This window comes from Elaeis guineensis, chromosome 9, assembly GCF_000442705.2.
Source record: "Elaeis guineensis isolate ETL-2024a chromosome 9, EG11, whole genome shotgun sequence".
Taxonomy (NCBI): Eukaryota; Viridiplantae; Streptophyta; class Magnoliopsida; order Arecales; family Arecaceae; genus Elaeis; species Elaeis guineensis.
This window is the reverse complement of record NC_026001.2, coordinates 96702540-96724637: the sequence shown is the minus strand read 5'-3', so window position 1 is coordinate 96724637 and position 22098 is coordinate 96702540. Positions and strand designations below refer to the sequence as shown.

Genomic DNA, 22098 nt, shown 5'->3' with positions numbered 1-22098 from the left:
AGCTGCATGAATACACATAGCCTTTTGAATTGCAGATAAATCATGGTTTGAGTTGTCTCCTCCGACGTGAATTGAGATTTAGCAACCAAAGATTCTAAATTTAAGTCTTAGATGGTGTATTTTAATAAGTATTTTATCCGGGATAATTATAATACTTAGAGCTTAGATTTGTTAGCTCGAAAAGAAAAGGGAGACGACTGGAGTCGGCTCAACACATCATGCATGGTGTGCTACTAGTGCTGCATTAGATCATTGGATTGGATGATCCAATAAACACTGGCTACCAAAGAAATAAAAATGGTCTAAAAACATCAGAACTGACCAGGTTGATGTGTCACAAGCTACAAAATGCGATTGCTTTTGCTCTATGCACCTCCAAGCAATGATTACCATCTCTAGCTCATGTAACAGCCAACTATTTTTTGGCCCGTTAGCAATCAAACACAACGTTCCGCCTAAATATCACATGGAGATGTTTCCTCCAAAAAAATGCCATGTGGAGTGCTTCCACCACCCACGTGAGCTACACTTGCATGTCTTCTTCCACTCGTATCTTTTTCATGTCTGCTGTTTGGCTCCACGCACTTGATCACACCCCAAAACGACCCAGTGTTCTAAGCCGACAATTTATATAATTTTTTTTTTTTTTTTTTTTTTTTTATGTCCACTTCATCACAAAGAGGAAACCTTGTGTCGTAACATAAACACACAACAGCAAGAGAAATAAAGCTCAAAAAGGTTAGAAACAGAAGGGTAGGGAAAAAGAAAAACCTTGAAGCCCAACGCAAACCCAAGAGCCAAACAACCCCGCACAACCCCACGCCACGTCCATGCGGGCGCCCGCACGCTCAAAGAAGAAAAGTCAAGGTCAAAAACTCAAAAGAAGTAAGAGGAGGAGGAGGATCCCCAAGAGGAGGAGGAGGAGCCCCCCAGCTGGAACCCGTCGGCGAGCCCCGGCGGCGCCGCAGCGTCGTCCACCGCCGGCATCGGCCCGAACAATGGGCTGTGCACGTACCCCTCCTCGAAGAACATCCCTCCACAGCCACCACTCGCCGGCACCGGCGAGCCGCATGCGTTGAACTCCCCCACGTCGCACCACATCGCCGCCGCCACCTCCTCCGCCAGCCCAGCGTTGGAGCACTCCACCAGCGGAGCATCCGACTCCGATGGCATCGCCTTCAGCGAAGCCATTGGCGTTGGAGAGGGTGTGAGAGGAGTTAACAGCGAAGAAGAAGAAGAAGAAGAAGAAGAATAGTAGAGCTGATCCGGTTGGTGGATTCCAGCAGCATTCATGGCTTCATGGCCGGCAAAAGGTTGGTGGTGGGGTAAGGGGACCGCGGGGGGTCGAGGGGAGTCATGAGTGGTTGACGAGGTGTAGAAGGGGAGGAGAAGGTTGTGTTGTTGGAGGTCAGGGGAGAGGAAGGGAGTGAGGGAGGAGCCAGGTGGGAGGTCGGGATAGGCAAAGTTGGTGCGGGCGCGGGGGCCGCGGAGGGTGCGGGCGGCGCGGTCGTATGCGACGGCGGCCTCCTCGGCGGTATCGAACGTGCCAAGCCAGTGGCGCTCTTTGGTCGCCGGGTCACGTATCTCCGCCGCATATCGCCCCCATGGGCGACGCCGCACTCCGAGATATCTCGTGCTGCCACCCGTGCCATTGCTGCTGTTATCTTGTTGCTTCTGTGGTGATTTGCGCTTCGGTTTCTTATCTTGAGGAACGTTGGAGATTGGTGAAGTAGTAGAAGAAGAAGAAGAGGAGGAGGAGAAGAAATAGGAGAAGTCCATTCGAGTAAGTAGTAAATAGAAATATACAGAGAGAGAGAGAGAGTTGGAGTTTAGGGTGGTTGGAGTGGTGCAGCATGGGGGCGTTTATATAAGGAGGAGAGATAGATAGAGTGATATTCCTTTGAGATTTTACTGTGATTGCCATTGAGAAAATTTATGATGGCAATTTAGTCCGTGGATTTGTGGTTTGATTCTATGTGGAGTCCAGCAGTGGTCAAGCTAATGATTTGGACTGGTGGAAGGAGGCCACGTGGATATCTCCATGCCTCCAAGGTAACAACTATGGGTATTGTATTGAGCTAATGTTAGTATGTCATGATGAGGAAGACTCTTAAGGTATCCGCCTTAAAAATGGATTTGAGAGCACCCAACAATTAGCTTCATATGCCAAGAAATCCTGAAGAACCTTGTCATGGTGCGCAGCAATGATCTCCTGCTAACAAAGAACCGCATCAGTTAGGTGGAAAACTTGAAATTTGTCTAAGTTTTCTACAAGAAAAAAAAAAAAAACAAAGAAAGAAAGAAAATTGAAGTCAGAATCATTAAGTTGACAAAGAAATTGGTCCATAGAGCAAAATTGAGACCTCATAGTTTGCAAGGAAAAGTCAATAGCCTAGATGCAAGAATTGAATGCATATGTTTAGGGGCAAAGTGTGCAGTTGTGATCAATAAACAGGAGCATTAAAGATCAAAGGAAACTTGAACAACTGATGTAAATTTTCGATTTGAAGGTAAAAAAAAAAAATGGTTTTCATGCATCTATATTTGCATTAGGTGCCTTTTACTAATCAATTTTTTTGCAGCCATAACATTATTCATGTGGTTAAACACCTAAGTTGCGGTCTGATTTCACCAACAAACATGAGCTGATGCTTAGTTTCTATCTTTTCCCCTTTATGGTCCAAATCTTGATTCATGAATGGCATTTGAAGACATTCATCCATATGCTTAGTTTCTACCTGAAAGCTGTCATAACAAATCGATGGTTGAACCAAAAAGTGCATGTCAAAAGCTAATGAGTAGCCCAGGAGATTTTTTTATAAAAAAAAAAATTCTCTGATGATTATTCTCTGATGGAATAAGTTTCTAATGATGAGGAGAGGTTCTCACAAAACAAATGTAATCACATGATTAGAGGGCTTCACAGAAATGATTAGCATGTGCCATCTCTTCCCTTCAGATGCCTTACCTTAAATATTCGAATTTAAAAGTACTTCTTCCTCATAGACAATTAAATTATACAAGAAAAAGGGCTAACACAGATATGATAGAGTAAAACTAAAATAGTCCAAAGTTGGATCAGAAACTAATCATAGATTTCATTGCATCCACGGGAAAATACGATCACCTTTATTGTTCTCTACCTAAATTTGTTTACTCCTATGCATGAGATTTCCCTGCAGCTTTCAAATGTTCTCTTTCCTTTTAAGTTTTTCATTTTATTTATAATCTCCAAGATTTTCTTTTGAATTATCTACCTCTTTGATAATTATTGCCCTTTAACATCATCTAGACATTTCCATATTATAGTTGGTCTTGCTTTCCACAGGCTTGAAGTATCTTCCTTCCACCATTTTTTGTTAAGAAAATAAAACTTATGAAGAAACTGAGGTGGTTTCCTATGCTTAATTTCAATAGTATTTGATGTTTTATGGCCTTGCTTATTTGGAGAAGTAAGTTGAATGGTGCAAAAGGGGCTGCCTTTTCTTAAGAAACATGCAAAACCATGATGAGTATCAACATGTTACATCCAAGTAGTCACTTTAAAACTATATAATAGATTTACAAAATATTCTAATATAGCGACTTATTGTGACTCCTCTTCGCCATTGAAAAGAGTGATCTCATGTGGTCCACCACAGAAGTTGGCCGATGAAGGTTCTTAAAACCTAATCAATGTCACATAAAATTATCCTCTCAATACTAAATCTTGGTGTACTTCAGAATTTTAGATCAACACTGACTAGATACATTGAAAAGATTGATTTGTTTATCAATTGTGTTCACCATCTATCAAGTCATATACAATTCCATATTAATCACTAAAGTGGGAATCTAACAATGGATTATTGTTCGCCTTTTGACTTAACACACTCATATTACCAACCATGCAAGGTGAAGTCTGAGGTCCCAAGAGCTTGGTAATTTTCAAATAATTAAGAGGTTAGGTACACTAGAATATTTTACAGGAGCTCGAATGCAGATCATGTTCTGAATCGGATGCATAAGTTTTTAAAACCAAGGTATGAAAGGACTATCATTGCCTATCCATGTGCTTCCAATTTGAGCCAAATCAATGATCGGTTCCACAAGCCATCACCTTTTTAAAGCCAATGGCTCCCTTTTATCTTTTCAATCTCATGGGTGTTTGTAGGTTTTTTTTTTCCCAGTTGTATATTTGTTTGTGAGGCCCATAGAACCCTGAATGAGTCAAAAGAAATGTTGGGCTGCATGTGAGGGGGGAACATGTGCAAGTATTGTATATAGTGAAACAACGACTAGGCACTAGAAACTTTCATCCCCTATACCACAAATCCACTAGAGTAGAAGAGCTCTAATAAACAGCAGCCAAATCTTTTGTTTTAAGGGTTCTTGTCACTATAAGCTCATGTCCTTAATCAATATAGCCTTTTAGAAGCTTTCTGACAAAAGCAATATGGTGCTTTGCCTAATCACAGATGCATTAATCAAAGACAATACACTGCCTTTGATAAAGTTTACCATGGAATCCAAGGAGATGGTTCCATCATTTCTTGGTAATCTAACTAATAATATACAACAAAAAGGGCATTTAGATCCTGGTGCTGCAGAGAAGGTGTAAAAACCTAATGAGATTAGGGATTTACAATTCCTTTGGTGACATAATCTTGCAATTGTGAACAAATCCAAATGCCATGAGCCTCTATATATCCAGACCAAAAATTTCTGGATTTGCTCGCGCTGCTTTTCATTCTATCTAGGTGATTAACCTAGCTATAATTGAACTAATTATGTAATGTCTCTATATTCAAGTTGTGATGACCAGAGCTGAAGGCATGAAGACTCTTCTCTGCATTCTGAGAATGTCATAAAATTCCCTAAATTTTCAATATCAGGTTCTTACTTATCCTATGAAGTCTCTCCAGACTTTTTTTTTTTTTTTTTTTTGATTGAAAAAATCTTCCAAACTGAGTCATCTAGCTTGTCTTTTGTCTTAACTTGAGACCAAGTAGTCTTCGGTAAATATTTCAAATCTGTTAGCCCATACTTACTAATTTAATGAAATTGAGAAATGAATACAAGAGTTCAACAGAAGAAAGTAGGCAGAGAAGTTCCAAGGAACAAGCAAACACGAAAGGATGCAGCTTAGAGGACATTGATGGGTTTGCAACAGAGCACCAATCTTTCCCATAAGAGACAATGAAGACTCCCAGCTTTTGGATTGGAAGATCCTTTGAGTTTCTTTATCCTGATATTCCACCAGATTGCCATAGATAATGGAGTCCATCCATGCTGTAGATATTTAGGAACATGAATCCTTATCCAAGAAACATAGAGCAGATAGAATATGGACATCCAAAAACTGGTGAAAAAGTTCCAGATTTTCCTTGCGTAGTAGCAGTCTAATAAGAGGTGAAAACCAGAGGTGATCTGGCATTGCTTTTCGAGGCTAAAAAACATCTTGCATAAGGCCATGAGCTCTTTTTGATAATTTTAAGGTATTTTGTAAGAATTTTGAATGAACTTTCTGGCTCCTCCAAGTGTTGAAAAAGATCTACTAGGAAAAAAAACTCCAATTTAGAGTTTTGGGCAAAAGCTCTAGGATTCAAATCTTGGCAACAAAATTTTTAAAAATAACTTACGTTTACAATACTTTATAATAGCAATTTTTGATAGTACAATAATACAATACTATATCATCATCATCATCATTATAGTATAATGATCATATTATAATAATTTAATATTATTACATCATAATAATATTATAATATTATACTTTGATATACTAAAATAATAATAGCATATTACATTATAATAATAATATTATGATAATATAATTATACAAGTTAGAATTATTATATTTTTATAATAAATTTAGAATTTTAGTATTTGTTATATTATTTAGGTTAACTATCAATATAATGTTTATAAATTAAGAATACTTTATAATAATGATTTTTGATAGCATAAATAGTTAAACAATTGAAAGTACTATGTAATGACCTTTATAATCATATCCCAATACTATAATTATGTTCTCAGTTTAATGACCAAATAGATATTAAAGTTTCATAGTACTTTAGAAATATAGTTACTAAATAGCAAATATTTTTTTATTAAAAACTCTACAAGCAAATGCTTTCCTATCCAAATTTTTACAGATAAAAGCTTTACTATATTTTACAGCAATGTCAAATGAGGCAATATATTACATCACACAAAACACAAGCAAGATTCTATTCAGAAAGAAAAAAGAGGCACCGGCTGCAGCTAACCTCATCTAGTTAAATGTTTCCTCATCTTGTAATAAAGTTAGGACTAATCCAAAAATCTTATCAAATGTGTAGTGATATTGAATTAGGCTCGTGATATTCTTTGGTCAAGAGAACCTAAATGAATGACTATGTGAATAAATGAATTTTTTCCATTGGAATTTGGATTTAGTAGATTGGCGATGCCTCTATTATCTAAGCCTATTGTTCAAGTCTCGTGACCCTCTATCCAAAACCCAGTAATTGGAATTGTCTTGAGGCATCCTCATCAATGTTTATCAGATGGTCTCCCATGAATGCCCTAATGGTTTGACTTGGGGAGAGTGAGGACTAGAAATCACATGGTATGCTCAATAGGAAACTGTTCATATTATTCTATTAACGTGGGACATGAGAGATGAAGGAAAATCTCCATTTTATTCTGGTTACACTGAATCTAGATTGGGCTGGTGACACTTGAAAACAACTCTAACAACTAGCCTAAAATATTGTCACTTAACATTGGTCCCCCTATCTTATTATTATTATTATTTTATTATTTCTTTTCGAGAAAAGGAAGAGCAAATGCACCACCTGATTTGAAGTTGCCTAATGGATGACTCAGACGACCAGCAACAAAGATACATCAGAGATGGTGTTTCCATTGAGGAGAGAGAGGATAAATTATTACAGAGGAGGTTAAAGTCAGAAACATGTCTAAGGAACTACTGTGCTCCAGGATAAGAACAAGAAAATTTTCTTCTCTTGTGTGTGTGATGTGGAGGAGCAGATTTACTAAGGAAAATTTTATGGTTTATTTACTTCAACAAAAATTTCTATGGTTTCTTTCCATCCAAATGAACCAGGAAATTGTATTAAGAAGAGAATCCAAAGAGCTATTGCAGTTCTTTAAATGCCCTTTGGTTCTCTAACAGGACCAAAACAGACTTGATGAATATTGGAAGACTTCAAGGGCCATTCTCCATATATACTCCATATGATGGCAGTTTATAAGGAGGTGGTCAATGTAAAAGAGAGTTCTAGCCTTTTTTTATTAGGGACCTCCCATGTATTTAGCTTATTCTTTATAACTAACCCTGTGATATTAGTCATCACCGTAGTATCTGAGATGTCACTACAACAAAATGTCTATAGTAGCGGTCATATAATAGCTAGAGTTGCTGTATACTTCAGGAGTCTAGCTCAAGCAAAACATGGTTTCCAATCTCAACAGGTTGCCTCATGAACCCTACCTGAGCTTATGAGTTAAAACCAAGAATTCATCAAAATTGTTAGGACACCAAATTGTTCCTAAGACACGAGATGGTCATAGTACCAAATTAAAGAGAAGATGAAACTATAATGAACTGTTTGGCTAGGAATACTCAACCCTCTCCTCTCCATGGATGTTCAAGTACCCTTCTTGTCGTCTCTCTCTCTCTCTCTCTCTCTCAAGAATGAAAGCTACTAAAGTAGAACAATTCTATGTCATCAAGATGGAGATGGAAAGATAATTAGGCACCTAGGATTTTCTTTGGAAAAGCCCTACCAAAACTCCTAACACATTGCCAAAAAAACGAGGAAGAAAAGCCAGAAGACAATCTCATTCAAGCATCCTAAGATATTATCATCATTTGATGTGAAACCTTGGATTCACTCCAAAAAGTTCCATGGAAAGTTAGAATTGGAATAGTGTCTGAATAGAGAATGATGTCAGAGCTTCATATCGATCCACTAATCCATAATACTATCCTCAAATGCATGTTTGGGTGGGATATGGTGCCTGTAGACTTGTGACTGCCCTCACTTGGTTTTCTAATAAACAAATCATACTAGTACTGTGCTGATTGTAGTAAATCCTAACAAATCCAAACAACTTGCAGAGGCATATCTAAGGCAAGACAAGAGATGAGCCATCCTCGCATCCCATGCTTAACAGTAGCAGATTAAAATTTTAAGTAGATCAGTGCATGACCTACAAACCTTGTCCTTTTGCTCCAGCAAAAGGCTTATTTCACATATCTGTATATATCATCTTCAAGTAAGTTTTGGAGCATAGGATAGGCTAAGTTAGGCCCATTGAGAGCTACATGTTGATTAAATAAAACATGCATGAAAAGATGCGAGCATGGTCGAGTGCAGCGTACTCGCAGCACATTGCGCAGACACGTGGACCGCAAGATCCCATAACATGCACTACATTGTCATTTAGTACCATATATTGTTGGTTTCTATTCTCAAAGGAGTACTATTATAAGTATTTTACGACTGTTTGTTAAGCATAAGAACAGTACTGAGATATTAGCAGAATCTAAGTTAAGTTCCATTGAATCAGGGAGCTGCTATGTCTTATCTAAATCAGGCCATACGAGATGGGACAAATATCCTTGATTGTATCTATAGGTTGCACGCATGCCTATGTTGGAGAACATGTATATTTTACTCTCTGAACATGAACTCTCATGAATCGCTCTCAAGAAAAATGACAAAAGAAAAAGAAAGGTCCAACAGTTATAACCACTCTAAATTTGAATGCAATAGGTAAATTTAGTGGACCTGTAACCCTCGAGCTTGCACTCCAATGTACCTGCCGTTTTTTTCAAAAAAATATTTATATTATGCCATACATGTTAATTATTCTTCATGATAAAGTAAGCCAGTGTCTGCTTTTTTAATTTTGCATTACCTGGATTTGGCATGGGCTTATTGAGGTTCAAGAATCTAGTTGCACTTTTTCTTTTTTTTTTTTGCTGTAAAAATTTATCTAGTTGTGTTTCACAAGGGCTATAAATGAATCACTTTAGTTTGCCTTTTTGAACTGAAAAAATGGAACTTCAAAAAAGTACCTTACCAAAGACTTCCATGGATATGGCTTTCAACACATCTGAAGAGTTACTAGATATGATCCTTGAGTTGAACTTCATATAAGTGTTTCTTTTTTTTTTTTTTTTTTTTTTTTTTGGGGTTGAAGGGGAGGCAAGATGCCACTTGACAAACTTCAAATGAGTTTTACAAGATGAAGCTTCAAATGATCCCATTCAAACTTTTACACCCAGTTATCTTAAAAATCCTACCTCTTGGTTTGACTTCTACCACTGACTTAAGCAAGCACTCAATCTTGCCTCTAAATGAGCCTAGGTTATAAACTTAAGACAGTCCACCATTGATTATCATGTTGTCAGCAATCAAGGAACTACACCCAGTAAGTGAATTCAAAGTTCATGCAACACACTAAAAAGAAATATGCAATTCAGTTGTTACTCAGATGCCACAATCCATAATCAAATTTGACTGGTTTCAGCATTAGTTTTTAAATTACACGCCCAATTTCTAGCTGTTTGCCACTAGCAGAGCAAGAGTATGCTCTACCCGTTGGGTTCAAAAATTGCAACACAATGCTAGAAAGAATACCAACTTGTCTCTTAAAGCCCCACACCAACTTAAAACTGCATGGACTAAACATGGGTGAGGACACCTTATAAAAGGGCAATCAAGTGGGAAAGCTGGTGTGATGGACCTTCACAATATCCCATAAGGCTTCATTTCCTAGGCTCCTGTAGAACATGATATGAAAAGATGTGCTTGTGATGAGGGGGAGTCAAAAAGTGCAAACCACTATAAGAGCAAAAGGCTCCATGGTTAGCGTGCACAATGGAATGTCAGTAGTAAACAGTAGATGCTAGTTGCTAGCTAGTGGCCCCTCTCATGGGCTATAAACAAAAAATTGCTGACTAATGAGTTCATTTGAAGGCCACTCATTTGAAGGGAAATTCTAGATATATAAGGATGGTACAAACCTACAGTCCATAGCAAGTGCCATTTTCCACGCTTGTAGTGCTTCAAGGAAGACTTAAGTGGATACTTGTTGTTGCTGCCTCTTGGTTTCCTTTAAAAACAGAAGGAAAATAAAGTTATGGTCACTGCGTGAAGAGGGTCTTCCGGAGTTTAGGTTGGTTGATTGGTCGAACCTTTCTTCTCCCAAGGCAAAGGGTTCTCTTCTCTTTCCTCGGATCAAGTCACAAAGTTTATTTATTGCTGTCAGCAAAAGGACTGGACCTTTCCCTCCCATATTTCCCCGTAGAAATAAATGGTTCAGCATCCAACCAGGCCAGCACAACCATCGCTGTAACCCTAGTGCTTTGAGCCCAAAGCGCCCATGTACAGAAGTGATCTATTTGTTCTTCCACATTCACTGAGCCAGCCTGCGCCTAAACTTACCTTCTTGACTTGTTATGAACAGACAGGCTTGGATTGACTTCAACTTTTGGCAGAACCTGATTCAGTCCAGTTGGAGGTTTTCACTTAAGCATTCCAGACCAGATCTGAATGCTTGTATTTAATTTTTTTTTGGTCATGCAACATTTACCTAGTTTTTAAACACTTGGTTTGGTTTTGGATATGTTGTTATTTGCTAGTGGTTCTTACATAATGGACTGAATTCACATGCTGTAGGATGAGAAAGTTTACAATCATCATCATCATCGTTGCCATCATAATGCCAAATTTTGTTTTAAATTTATATAAAGCTCGTCGACAAAATGGTTTGGATTCATCAAGATGTATGAGATAAATATACCAAATATTGTTTTTCAGATGGTTAGGAGACTTATACATGTAATCCTTAATTGAATGAAGTAATGAACATTTATATTACATTCATAATCTGCTCATCTTTCAGTACTTTACCAGACTGTATTACAAAAATTTTTGTTCAGTGAATTAGGTTCATGCCTTACCTATTCATGACCTTGTTTCAAATAGAGTCCATCAATTTGGAAAAGTAGACAACTTTGCCCTCTAACAAGTTCTGCTCCTTTGATCAATGCATCATTTCTACCAATTTTTCCATGGACAATTGGATTCGGAGACTCAGGCATTTATCACAACAATGTGGCATCAGTGGAAGTATTATATCCCATTAGACCATTAGACATTAGTTTTGTGCATAGCTTTATGAGAAGCCAGAGGGAATGCAATGGATTTGGTCCGTTGATACAGTTAAAAACTCACTTGGATGGAGTATATGTCACGCCCCCGATCCGAGATTTGTGAATCGAGGGTCGCGGCAACCGCCGCATACTCATGAAGAACTCTCTCCATAAGCATGCAAGGCATCTCATCACGATATCAATGCATCACAGTGGAATAAATTCAAATAATTATTATTCAACTATAATTTAAGTAATTAAATCAAATGTCTTACATCCAATAAAATTTTTGCTAACAATAAAATAATAGATCTAAATTCAATGAAGTTGACAATGCTAATCTCGCTTCTAAAAGCTCTGTCCCAATATTTCTTCCCACGCTTGAAATTAATTATCTGAATCTGAAAAATAGAAAGAAAGGTAATGAGCTAGACAGCCCAGTAAGTAACAAGTATCTCTACCAGATATTTCAGATATTATATAATTTTCAAGAATAATGCTGCAAATAAACATAAGAGTATATTTTATGCTGATTTAATACAAATCAAATATTTTTAAATATTCACATATAATATAATCATAAATCCGATTCGATTTAAAACACTCGTAACTCAACAGCTTTGACTATGACCAACGTTTAACTCCCATTGGTGGGGTCCACAGAATACCAACGCACAACCCCCACTGGCAGGGTCCACAAATACCAGCGCACAACCCCCACTGGCAGGGTCCACAAACACCAGCGCACAACCCCCACTGGCAGGGTCCACAAATACCAACGTATAATCCCTATTGGCGGGGCCCACTGAAACATAGTTAGGCTGAGAGCATAAATCCGATCTGTATCAAAACACTTTGTACCACAATATATATCATAATCTTTCACTAAACATGTGCATAAATCGATATACCATAACATTTCAAAAGCACTTTTCTTTAAAAACATAATTTCATAAATCATTCATAATTTCAGAGAATAATTATTTATTTTCAGAATAAATATGGAATATCTCGAGAAGATGATTCATTACTTACCTTTCACGGAGCACTGAACGAATAGATCGACTAACTTCTAGTAGATTCTTCCGCGCCTATTATCCAAAATTATATTTTTACATTAATCTAATTCAAAATTAAATCTAACAAATTTCAAAATTAAAATCTCGCTTAAAATCAGACTCGTCTCTAAACTCGATCAGAATCATCAGATAAAGCCTTCCCCTATGCTAATCTTAGAAGGATAACTTTAGAGAGAGAAATCCATCAAGAGAGAGAGAAACAAGCTAGAGAGAGAAAATTTTAGAGAGAGAAAGTAGAGAGAGAAAGTCCAATTCCAGAGAGAGAAAGTCAGGGTTCAGACTGAAAGAAGAGAGAGAAACTCTCTCTCTCATCATTTTTAATTATTTATTTATTTATTTATTTATTTATTTACTTACTTATATATATATATATATATATTTATTATTATTATTATTTTTTTTCTTTTCTTTTCTTTTCTTTTTCTTCTTTTTCTTCTTTTTTTTTTTTCTTTCCTTTTCTTTTTCTCTTTTTCCTTCTTTCTCTTTTCTTTTTCTTCTTTTTCTTTTTCTTCTTTTTTCTTCTTTTCTTCTTTTTCTTGGTTCTTCCCATGCCGGAACAGGGGACCGGCATCCTCCGGCCTTGACCGACCGTTCGGGCCATGGCCGCCGCGGCAGAGGCCAGCGGCCGACGGGGGCCACTCCCCCGGTCACGGAGGAGTATGGCCGGCGATCGATTTCGATCGCCGGTGCCGGAAAAATCCACGAGAAAGAGACCAAAACAGAGGTCTCTTTCCCCGACCGGAAATCGGCGACTCTCGTCGCCGGCAGCGCCGCACAGGAGCACGGAAGGAAGAGGAAGGAAGGGAGGAAAAGGAGGAAGGCTTATCTTGACCTCCGGTGACTTCGTCGGAGAGCAGTCACGGCGAAGACAAGGTGGTGTCCGCGGCTCTATTTCGGAAAAATCGGAGAGAAGGAGAGAGGGAAGAGGCCGATGTCCGGTCTCAAGGAAGAAGGGTATTCTTATAGGGGGCCCTAGGACTCCGAGGGGTCCTAGGAGTCCCGGTCTCGCCCGGATTTCGCCGGAGAAGAAGACTCCTATCGGGAGTCTTCTTCCCGGTTTCCTCTATTTTTTTTTTCTTTTTTTTTTTTTTGTTTTGGGCTTGGGTCTGTTAATCTAGCTTGAGCTTGGGCTATGACAGTATATGTACTTGGAAGCTCGCAAACTAGGTTGGACTTTTATGAGCTATGATTAATACCAAAGCTGAAACTGAAAACCAGTGTAGTGCAGGGGTTTTGGTTAGGTCTTTCAGGCATGCACAACCATCCGATCATGCTTCAATTAGATATGAATATGTGCCATCATGCATGATCACTCATCTCAAAATTGTCCTGAGGTGTGATCAGCCATCCATTTGTCTTTCATGCAAAAGAACTTATCCTGTTCCATTGTGCTGCTAGTGATGCAACCAAGCATAGAAGCACTAGATACATACCTAAACATATCTGTTAACAAGAGCTTCAGTATCCACTTTTTTATAGACAACTTCATCATGCTCCATCGATAAAATTCGTGATGGAATATTCGATTGATAATCTCCACCATTCACCATAATCTAAAATTTTCCTTTTCCTTTCCCTTTTTTTTTTTTTAAAAATGATTGAGAATGATCACTCATTTCAAAAAATGGTGCCACAATTATCCAAGTTAAACAGCTTGGGGGGGGGGGGCGCATTTTGCAAGACTTGTACTTGGGAACCTTCTCCAAACAAAAGAGGGACACACCTACCATATTCTGGCAGACAATGACCCAACTAAACTAATTATGTCTTGGAAATACTAAAGCAACCCCACCATCTATTGACTGTAAACCACATGTCAGATACAAATTTTGAAGACAATCTCATAGAGACGCAATGAGATTCTTGTACCACAATAATGTTATAGCCACATGTGAGTACCAAATATTTTAAATCAAGAAGGGGTGGTTAAGAGTATGGTGCTCCAAGTTAACACACCAAAACATGTGCTTCTTTGTGATTATTCTTTTGGCGGTTAGATGCTTCTCTCTGATTCTGATTGCAGAGTTATGATAAAATAAGTGCTTCTAGATTATTACCAGTAAGTCTAAATGTTGGATGGTATGGTTGACAGGGACACCATTGTTCAGAAAATATACCTGTTGGTCATGGGTATGACCATGCTTTTAGATAATGTTTCTTTTTTTCCCCTCTTTTTGATCAGAAGGGAGGAATTACATAGATTTAGTTAAGAAAATGTAAAATACTACCAAAAAAACTAAAGAAAACAAGGATTAAAAGGAAAATGAAGAGAAGAGACAACAAAAAAGAAAATGCAAGGCAGCCAGAGAGAAGCAGATGGAAGGTTGCAGAGGAGGGGGGGAGAGAGAGAGAGAGAGGCCGCAGAATTTGAGAAGGTTGCACAGAACTACAAGCATAATAAAAAATTGTTTCAACCATGGAAAATTTCTCGAATTGTTCATATTTGTTTTTCCTGTCTTCATGATTCTTTGGATTATTTCCAGTCAGTCAAAGCTTACCAAGAATCTTTAATTCAATTCATGAACAAGTAACAGCTGACTCATGGAACGGTTAATGATGCAGTTTTCTTTTTTTTTTTTTTTATTTATTATTTATTACCGTTGCATGATCACCATGCGAAAGTATAAATAGTGTTGTATTTTATTTTCTTATATCTCTCTGAGATTCTAATTGTGTAAATGCCCTCTAAGACTTTTTGATAACATTTCCTTTTCAGAATTCTAGATCTCTGGACCCCCTCCACCAGTTCCAGGACCACCAAACTTATGGTCAAATTTAGAACGTGAGAAACAAATAAACTTCTTGGTTAGACACTTCATCTCCAATTGAGAAGAAAGGATGAGTTTAGGAAATAGATTCAATTCGGAAGCTGTCCATCATTCAAAGGCTAGATTACCATTTTTTTGTGTGTGTGTGTGTGGGCACACGTGCGCACATGCGTGTGCATGTGGTAGCAAGCAGCCATAGTTATTTAAGTACATCACCAGCATTGATACATGAAACATTAACTATAATCAGGCCAGTGACAAAATATAAAGTACTGTACACATTGATTCCCAGTTGATGAAAACAGATCCATTCTCATTACAGCAGAATTACAACATGAGTAACATATTCTACACTGACAACCAGCATGGATTCCGAAACCCCAATGGCAGCCATTGGATTGATCAAAATGTTGCCATGATTGGGACTCACCCTGACAGCAGACCAATGCCAAATTGCCCATTAAAAGTAATGCCTGCGATTGGGACTCCACACAACAATTTTTTAAACAAAACGAGCCTCATTCTCACCAAGAACTTGTAGGACAAGCAACTCGCATCCCTACTAACATTACATTGTCGTTGAAGCTGGATTTTTTTGGTTCCGCTAACTCGAGAGCAGGTGGCATAGGTAACTCGAGAGCAGGTGGCATGGTTTGGACTGACATTAGTTGTATGAATTTTCGAAGAGCTTCACGCATCCATTCATACCGACAAAGTTTAAATGCCTCCATCACTTGTACCTGATTTAAGAATAGCAATGTTAGTAGGGGGCCTGTGATTTCTCAAATGATGCACCTGGTTTGTGTACCATATAGTTGGAGTGCAATGAGATACTGACCCATTGCCTCTTGTGGCTCGCCTGTTCAGGCCAGCACTGAAGCTCCTCAGTGACCTTCAAGGCAAAAATGTAGCCTTTGCAGGCCCCTTCAGGGCTGCAACTATTCTGTGTGCTCTTGCTTCTAAAAATCCAAAAATCTAGATAAGTTTCCTGAAGACAAGAAAGGACAATGGTCATCGCAATGCTTCAACTAATGGCAAACAAGTTAGATTTATAATATATATCAAGCATAATTGCTCTCAGCAATTATAAAAACAAGAGCAACGAGCATTCAAACCTTTTAAACCAGATTTGGTTTAAAACCTTTTATAATATATATCAAGCGCAAAAAAGGGTCTCCTTCTAAAAGAGATAAAATAAGCATGATAAAAAAAGACGTGAAGTTTTGGTTGAATTGTTAACAGGATGGTTTTACCAGCATTCAGAAGATAAATTAATAAAACATGATCCTAGACCAATATTTGGATATTAATAAAATATTTTTAACAGGAGGATCAGTAGCAGATAGGAACTTACATTCCCCAGTTATGATGTTAACAATCTGGGGTCCTGGAAGGAGCAAACTAGGAACATAACTAACTTTTAGCAACTAGCTTTTAGCTTCTTTTTTTTTTTTTTTCTTTTTTTTCTTTTTTTTTTGTAAAAAAAGAAAAGGAAATTGTGGTAATGGGGGATTGAACCCGACATGAATCGAGGATCAGTAGGAGAAAAAGACCCTTGAATATCAGAAAGCAAATGCTATGAAGAATGACATTATGACTCTGTAGTTACCCTATTCATCTGTCCAAGTTACTCAATTGATGTGCTAATGAGCTTCTAATGTAATGAAACCAAAGTAGATTAAGGAAAACTTTTCCCCTCCCTCCTTCTTGTGTCCTTATTTTGGCACCAGACTAGAGTACATAGGCATATTTGCAGCTCCACCTCATCAAAAGATTGAAGAAAAGTCAACCTGTGAAGTTTTCACTTGACTTTCTTGGTTGGTAGGTCCAAAGCATAATATTGTTACAACAACAACAAAAGCATGAGCAGTTCCACCAACATGAAGTACATCTTTTTAATGACCATAATGTGCTTCCCCCATTTCTAAACTTACAAGATGCTTTCAGAAGAGAGTAAAGCACTAGAATTTAGAAAAATCAGACTATTTTTACAATTATATAAACCCGAGCAGTTAACTTGCTCAAGTAATACAAGCATCACCACTGAACAGATCGAGCAGTACAAGAGATAGGCAAGCAACAGACAGATCACGTGCATATCAGTTGGGTAAGGTGGCAGATCAATTATATCCAATTCACTTAAAGTGTTAAAGAAAATGATCAAGGAATGGATTATTGAAGCTGGAAATAATATAATTTGTTTAATATAAGAGTGATGAGCACCACGAGGTTCACAAGCATGTTGTATGTGTCAAATGAAAACTCTGGCTTTCTAAACGAAAATCCAAAAAATTGAACAAGTGATTTGGATGTTAATCCTCCTACCGAGGAAGATCACCCACTCTTTTTCTTTAGAAAATTGCAAATCAGACCCTAGATATAGAAACTAAATGCAGCAAAGGAGCAATGGACCATATATTTCATAGTACCATCAGCAAGGCTCTCCTACTGTTTGCATCACCATAGAGAAATAATAAAACTCATGCTGCAAATGTGAACTTAAAATCAAAACCAACAAGAAGTAATATTTAAACTTTATAATTAAGAAATTCTAAGTGTCAGCTCATATTTTAGAGTATATGGAACAACCTTCTCACATAGTATTCTAATAGCCCTTGCCATAACACTTGAGACTTTTCTATGATAATTTTTATTTTTGATCAATTGAGTTCAAAGATTCATTTCATCAGGACCATCATTCACTTAGATACAACGCATTTACCAACCTATCTGATTTTTCCTCTTGGTCAGGAGGAAATTAAAATCACTCATGATACACACAAATCAGATATGTTTTCACATGTAAATGGGGAAAGAAATTCAACCAAAGAAAGCTACAGTAACTCTAATAAAACCAACCACCCCATGTCCTCAAGCAATAAATTTAGATTAAATACTTACACTGATAATCCCCCTCACACCTGCTTCCTCCCAAGCTTCACGGCATGCTGCTTCATCTGCAGTCTCATCATTCTCCCATCCACCCTGATGGCCAAAAAATCATCAACTCTTAAACTTTGCCGGAGAAAATTAGTATACTTTCAAGATCAAACTCTAGAAGCAAACGGAACAGGAAGTTGCACCTTTGGGAAGACAAGATCATCTCGATTTGGTGAAGAAATCATGAGAACTTCCAGCCTATCTATCAAATTGCCACTGTGAGAATCTGTGTCTGCCTTGAGTCTATAAGGAATGCATCTGTTTCCACCACATGAAACAAAGTTAAGAAAATGAATAAGAAAATTAAATTTTGGACAATTATACTAGAAGATCCAAGATAAGTCATATGTTCTCTAAAGCTTAGATTGACAATTTATATGGTATAAAACACCACCTTATAACATAGTCCGCCTGATCCACAACCAAAAAACAGTATCCCGCATACTTGCTATAGTCAACGGATCAAGAATATCTATTTAATTGCAGCTATTTGGCACCACTAGTTGAGATAAAAGACGCCATTAAATTCCTACTCAGGCATCAAGCTAACTTTTCCTACACCGATACCTAAGCGGCTTCTAGTTAGATATGATCATGGCTAAAATTTCCGTCCAATAGAACACAAATATGAATCCCTCCCAAGCATTTACTACGTCATAAGATGTCATGTAACACTCTAAAGGGATCGCAGCAGAGACCCCAGTATATAAAAACCTAACAAGAGGTCATTGGCTATCCAATTACTTCTTCCTGTACTGGGGCTTATGCAGTCTGATGTGCCATCTTTGCATGCGAACACATCAGGTGATCGAATAGTTTAGCTTATTAAAATGGTCTCGTTCCTAAGTCCTAACATCACCATGTACATCATATCCATCTGTTTATTTTAGGAATTCTGCTATACAAACATCAAGTGGAGAGAAAAATATTTACCTCTCCTGTTTTTCAGACATTAGCACAGTTTGGTCATAGGCATCAAATGCAAACCAAGATATTCTGATAAAAATAAAATAAAAATCATGTTTTTAGAGGACTCAGCCAAGGTAAAAAAGCATAATACCCTGCGACAAGCCGGAAATGACCTTCATAACGCTGCTGAAGGCGCCCCTTCCGAGCTACCAGAACCGACGACATACTTGGGCGACCAAAAAGCTGCGAACTTTAGAGAAGACACGGCAGCAAGCAGATAGAAACAGATGAGAAGAGGTTAACACATAACAAATCCAAGTATAAAAACGTGAGAGAAGCTCTGTTTCACCTGAGATATCCCCAACTCTCCAATCCCAGAAACAGAGCAACAGCCTCAGAACCTCCACCCCACGATCCGGAGCTCCATTCCCTCTTGGAAACCAACCAAACACACTCTTTACTCAAAAGGATCACACCTTTCCCCTTCCAAACGGCATTCCAAATAAAGAAGAGAACTGTGAGAGCGAGAAAGGAAAAGGGAGATGGATCGCCGAATCCCAAAATCTCAAGCAAACGCTAGAGAGATAGAAGACGAGCAGATGGGGGCTTCTCCAAAGCCGACCACCATATGTCGCTGCTGCCGCTTCCCGCCGAATTTAATGCTTCCCGGGTCAACGAAACCGCCCAAACTACTCTTTTTCCAAATAAAAAACCGATCTTTGTATTATATTCCGAAGCCCCGAGACCCAAACCTAATCAAGGGAGAAACCCCCGAGGATTGGACAAGATGGAAATGAAATCGAAGCACAGAAAATAAGACTTGGATTATATCGCAACAAGCCACAATTATGCACTTCGGATCTTTCACAGAAGCCGCGACTCCCTGGCCAGAGAGAGAGAGAGAGAGAGATTTCGCGCGGGACCAAATCAACTCCCTGGGAGTGTGGTTGGGGATAAAACATTACCCGTGAGTTTTCTCCATTCTTTTTTATTTGTTCGGTTCAATCATGATAAGGCGGAGGCGGAGGGTGTTTCTAGACCATTATTTTATTTCTAGAAAACTCTGAATTTTAAGTTTATTTTATATGTTTATAAGAGTTTTGCATGTAGAACCCTAACATATATTGTATTCATATTTAACTCCTAATGTTCATGTTTTGCATGTCAATCGCTTTAAACCATGAAAGATGGCTTTAAAAATTGTGTTCGTGGTTGGGCAAAGTGAAATGATCTAGCTGTTCTTTATTTCCATCCATATTTTGACATTATTTTTTTTTGATAATGAGTAATTATGTTTTGCTTAGAAGTATATTTTTTCTTTTTTATTAATTTTTTAAAAAATATTTTTTTCCTCTTCTCATGCTGTCTCATCTTACAAAAAATTATAGTCTTTGCTATATAAAAAGTAATTGGTATTAAGACTCATTTTCATGAGTATGTTAATAATTTTTTTTAATTTATTTTTGCTTAGTGCATTAATTTTAGTTTAGCTTTCTCTCTTATGGTTTTACAAAAATGGCTTACTTTATTTTCATTTTCACAATTTCAAAGCACTCTATGTTTTTCTAATGTATGAGAGCCCACTTCAAAATATTGCTATTTGGAATGATTGTTTATCATTAAAGACCGTAATATATATTAGCTTTAAGCATACTTTTTTTTAGATCAATGTAAGTTTAGCATGAGAACAAGTCGGTTCAACTAAAAACAAGCCAAATTCAACATGTTTTTCCACATTTTGGTTTTCTAAATAGTTTAGCTTAAACAAGTCGAATGTATTAAATTAGTTAAAAATTCTTTTTGAGAAAGGAAAATAGTTAAAAATCTAATTGATAACTAAAGTGAGGATAATTCTTCAAGGATCAAAGCTAATATGAATATTAATGTGTAACCCAAACTCAGGCTTGGCTCAACCTTTAATATATAGCTTCAACATAACAACTAACAAGCCAAGTCAAAACTTGCCAAAGCTTTGCACAGCCTAGTTTAACTTATTTTCATCATCAAGTTTGGAATGTTCGGCGTTTATCAGAAGAAAACAAAGTCGGGAAAGTTCGGGGAAGAGGATGCAAATATATAAAACTTGAAGGTCGACATGTAAATGAGCAGATTGGAGGGTTTCAGGTGCAAAAATCTTAAGTACGAGTTAAGTAAAAAAAAAAATAATTATTTTTTTATGGATAGTAAATTTCTTCACGTCAACCGTCCGCAAGGCTTCTCCACGTCGGAGTAGTTGCCGAGATTCTTAGGGGCAGTTTAGGAATTTAAATGATAATGGTGGCCTCAGTGGGTTCCATCCTTGTCGGTGTCACGTCCAATGATAACGTGGTTGCGTTCGCGGCCCGGTGTGATGATTGGGGCGTCGGATTCCGTTGGATCTTTCTCGATCTATCTGATCCAACGGCTGAGATCCTTCTACGATGCTTCTAGAAACAGGAGTAATAATGATGCGGTCATACGGAAGCCATTAGTAAACTTTTTTTTTTATAAATAAAAAATTTATCTAAAAATCTATATTTTTTAAATAAATATTTTTAAAATAATATTTAGATAAAAAATAATTTTTTTTATATTTTTATATATAAAAAAATAATTTTAAAATTTAAAATTTATTTTTTATATTATTATTTTTTAAAATTAATTAATAAAATTTATCTATATTTTTTATAATATTTTTTATATTTTTTAAATTTGATTAAGTTATTAAATATTGAATAATGGAGGTATTAAAAATGAGGATGGATATTTTAGATATAATATTAATATTTTTTTATTAATTGATGAAAAAATAATTTAATTATTTTTTGGATAGATAATTTTTTTTTATTTTATGAATAAATATTATTCATGATAAATTAATTTATTTATTTTAAAAAATATAAAAATATAAATAAATTGATCAATAAAAAAATTAATTAATTTTTTATAATTTTTATTTATAAAAAAATGATGCTTAAGTTTAACGAGGAGACTATGATGAATTGTAACACTTTTAGGTTGCCAATAAATTTCTTAATCAAACACTACACCAATGTGTACAAAACAAATGATCCCATTACATTTGTTAATACTAGGGAATCAACACATGCAATGCATGTTTATGAGAAATAATAAACAACTATTATTAGAAAATATTTTAGTATTATCTTTTATATCATGTTCTTAAATTTTAGAAGACAGATGACAAGTGATTCATCATCTATTATAAATATTATCTATTAATTAATATACTAAGCTAAAA

General features: G+C 36.9%; 2 protein-coding genes across 3 annotated transcripts; both read right to left on the bottom strand.

The window, feature by feature from the left end:
- Positions 1-696: 696 nt before the first annotated feature.
- Positions 697-2041, bottom strand: LOC105051002 (uncharacterized). Its single transcript, XM_010931251.4, has one exon. It carries the CDS (start codon positions 1777-1779, stop codon positions 877-879), a length of 903 nt encoding a protein of 300 aa, XP_010929553.2. The 5' UTR covers positions 1780-2041; the 3' UTR covers positions 697-876.
- A 13222-nt stretch (positions 2042-15263) lies between these two features.
- On the bottom strand, positions 15264-19790 carry LOC105050964 (nudix hydrolase 12, mitochondrial). 2 transcript variants are annotated; one of them, XM_073243397.1, is made up of 6 exons: positions 19207-19790; positions 19009-19107; positions 18092-18206; positions 17910-17993; positions 15847-15996; positions 15264-15748 (listed from the first exon to the last, which is right to left on the bottom strand). In XM_073243397.1, exons 2-6 carry the CDS (start codon positions 19080-19082, stop codon positions 15533-15535), a joined length of 639 nt encoding a protein of 212 aa, XP_073099498.1. In that variant the 5' UTR covers positions 19083-19107; positions 19207-19790; the 3' UTR covers positions 15264-15532. The 2 variants fall into 2 exon arrangements, with proteins under 2 accessions (XP_073099498.1, XP_073099499.1); XM_073243398.1 differs by having other exon boundaries at positions 19009-19100; positions 19207-19420.
- Between the last annotated feature and the right edge of the window lie 2308 nt (positions 19791-22098).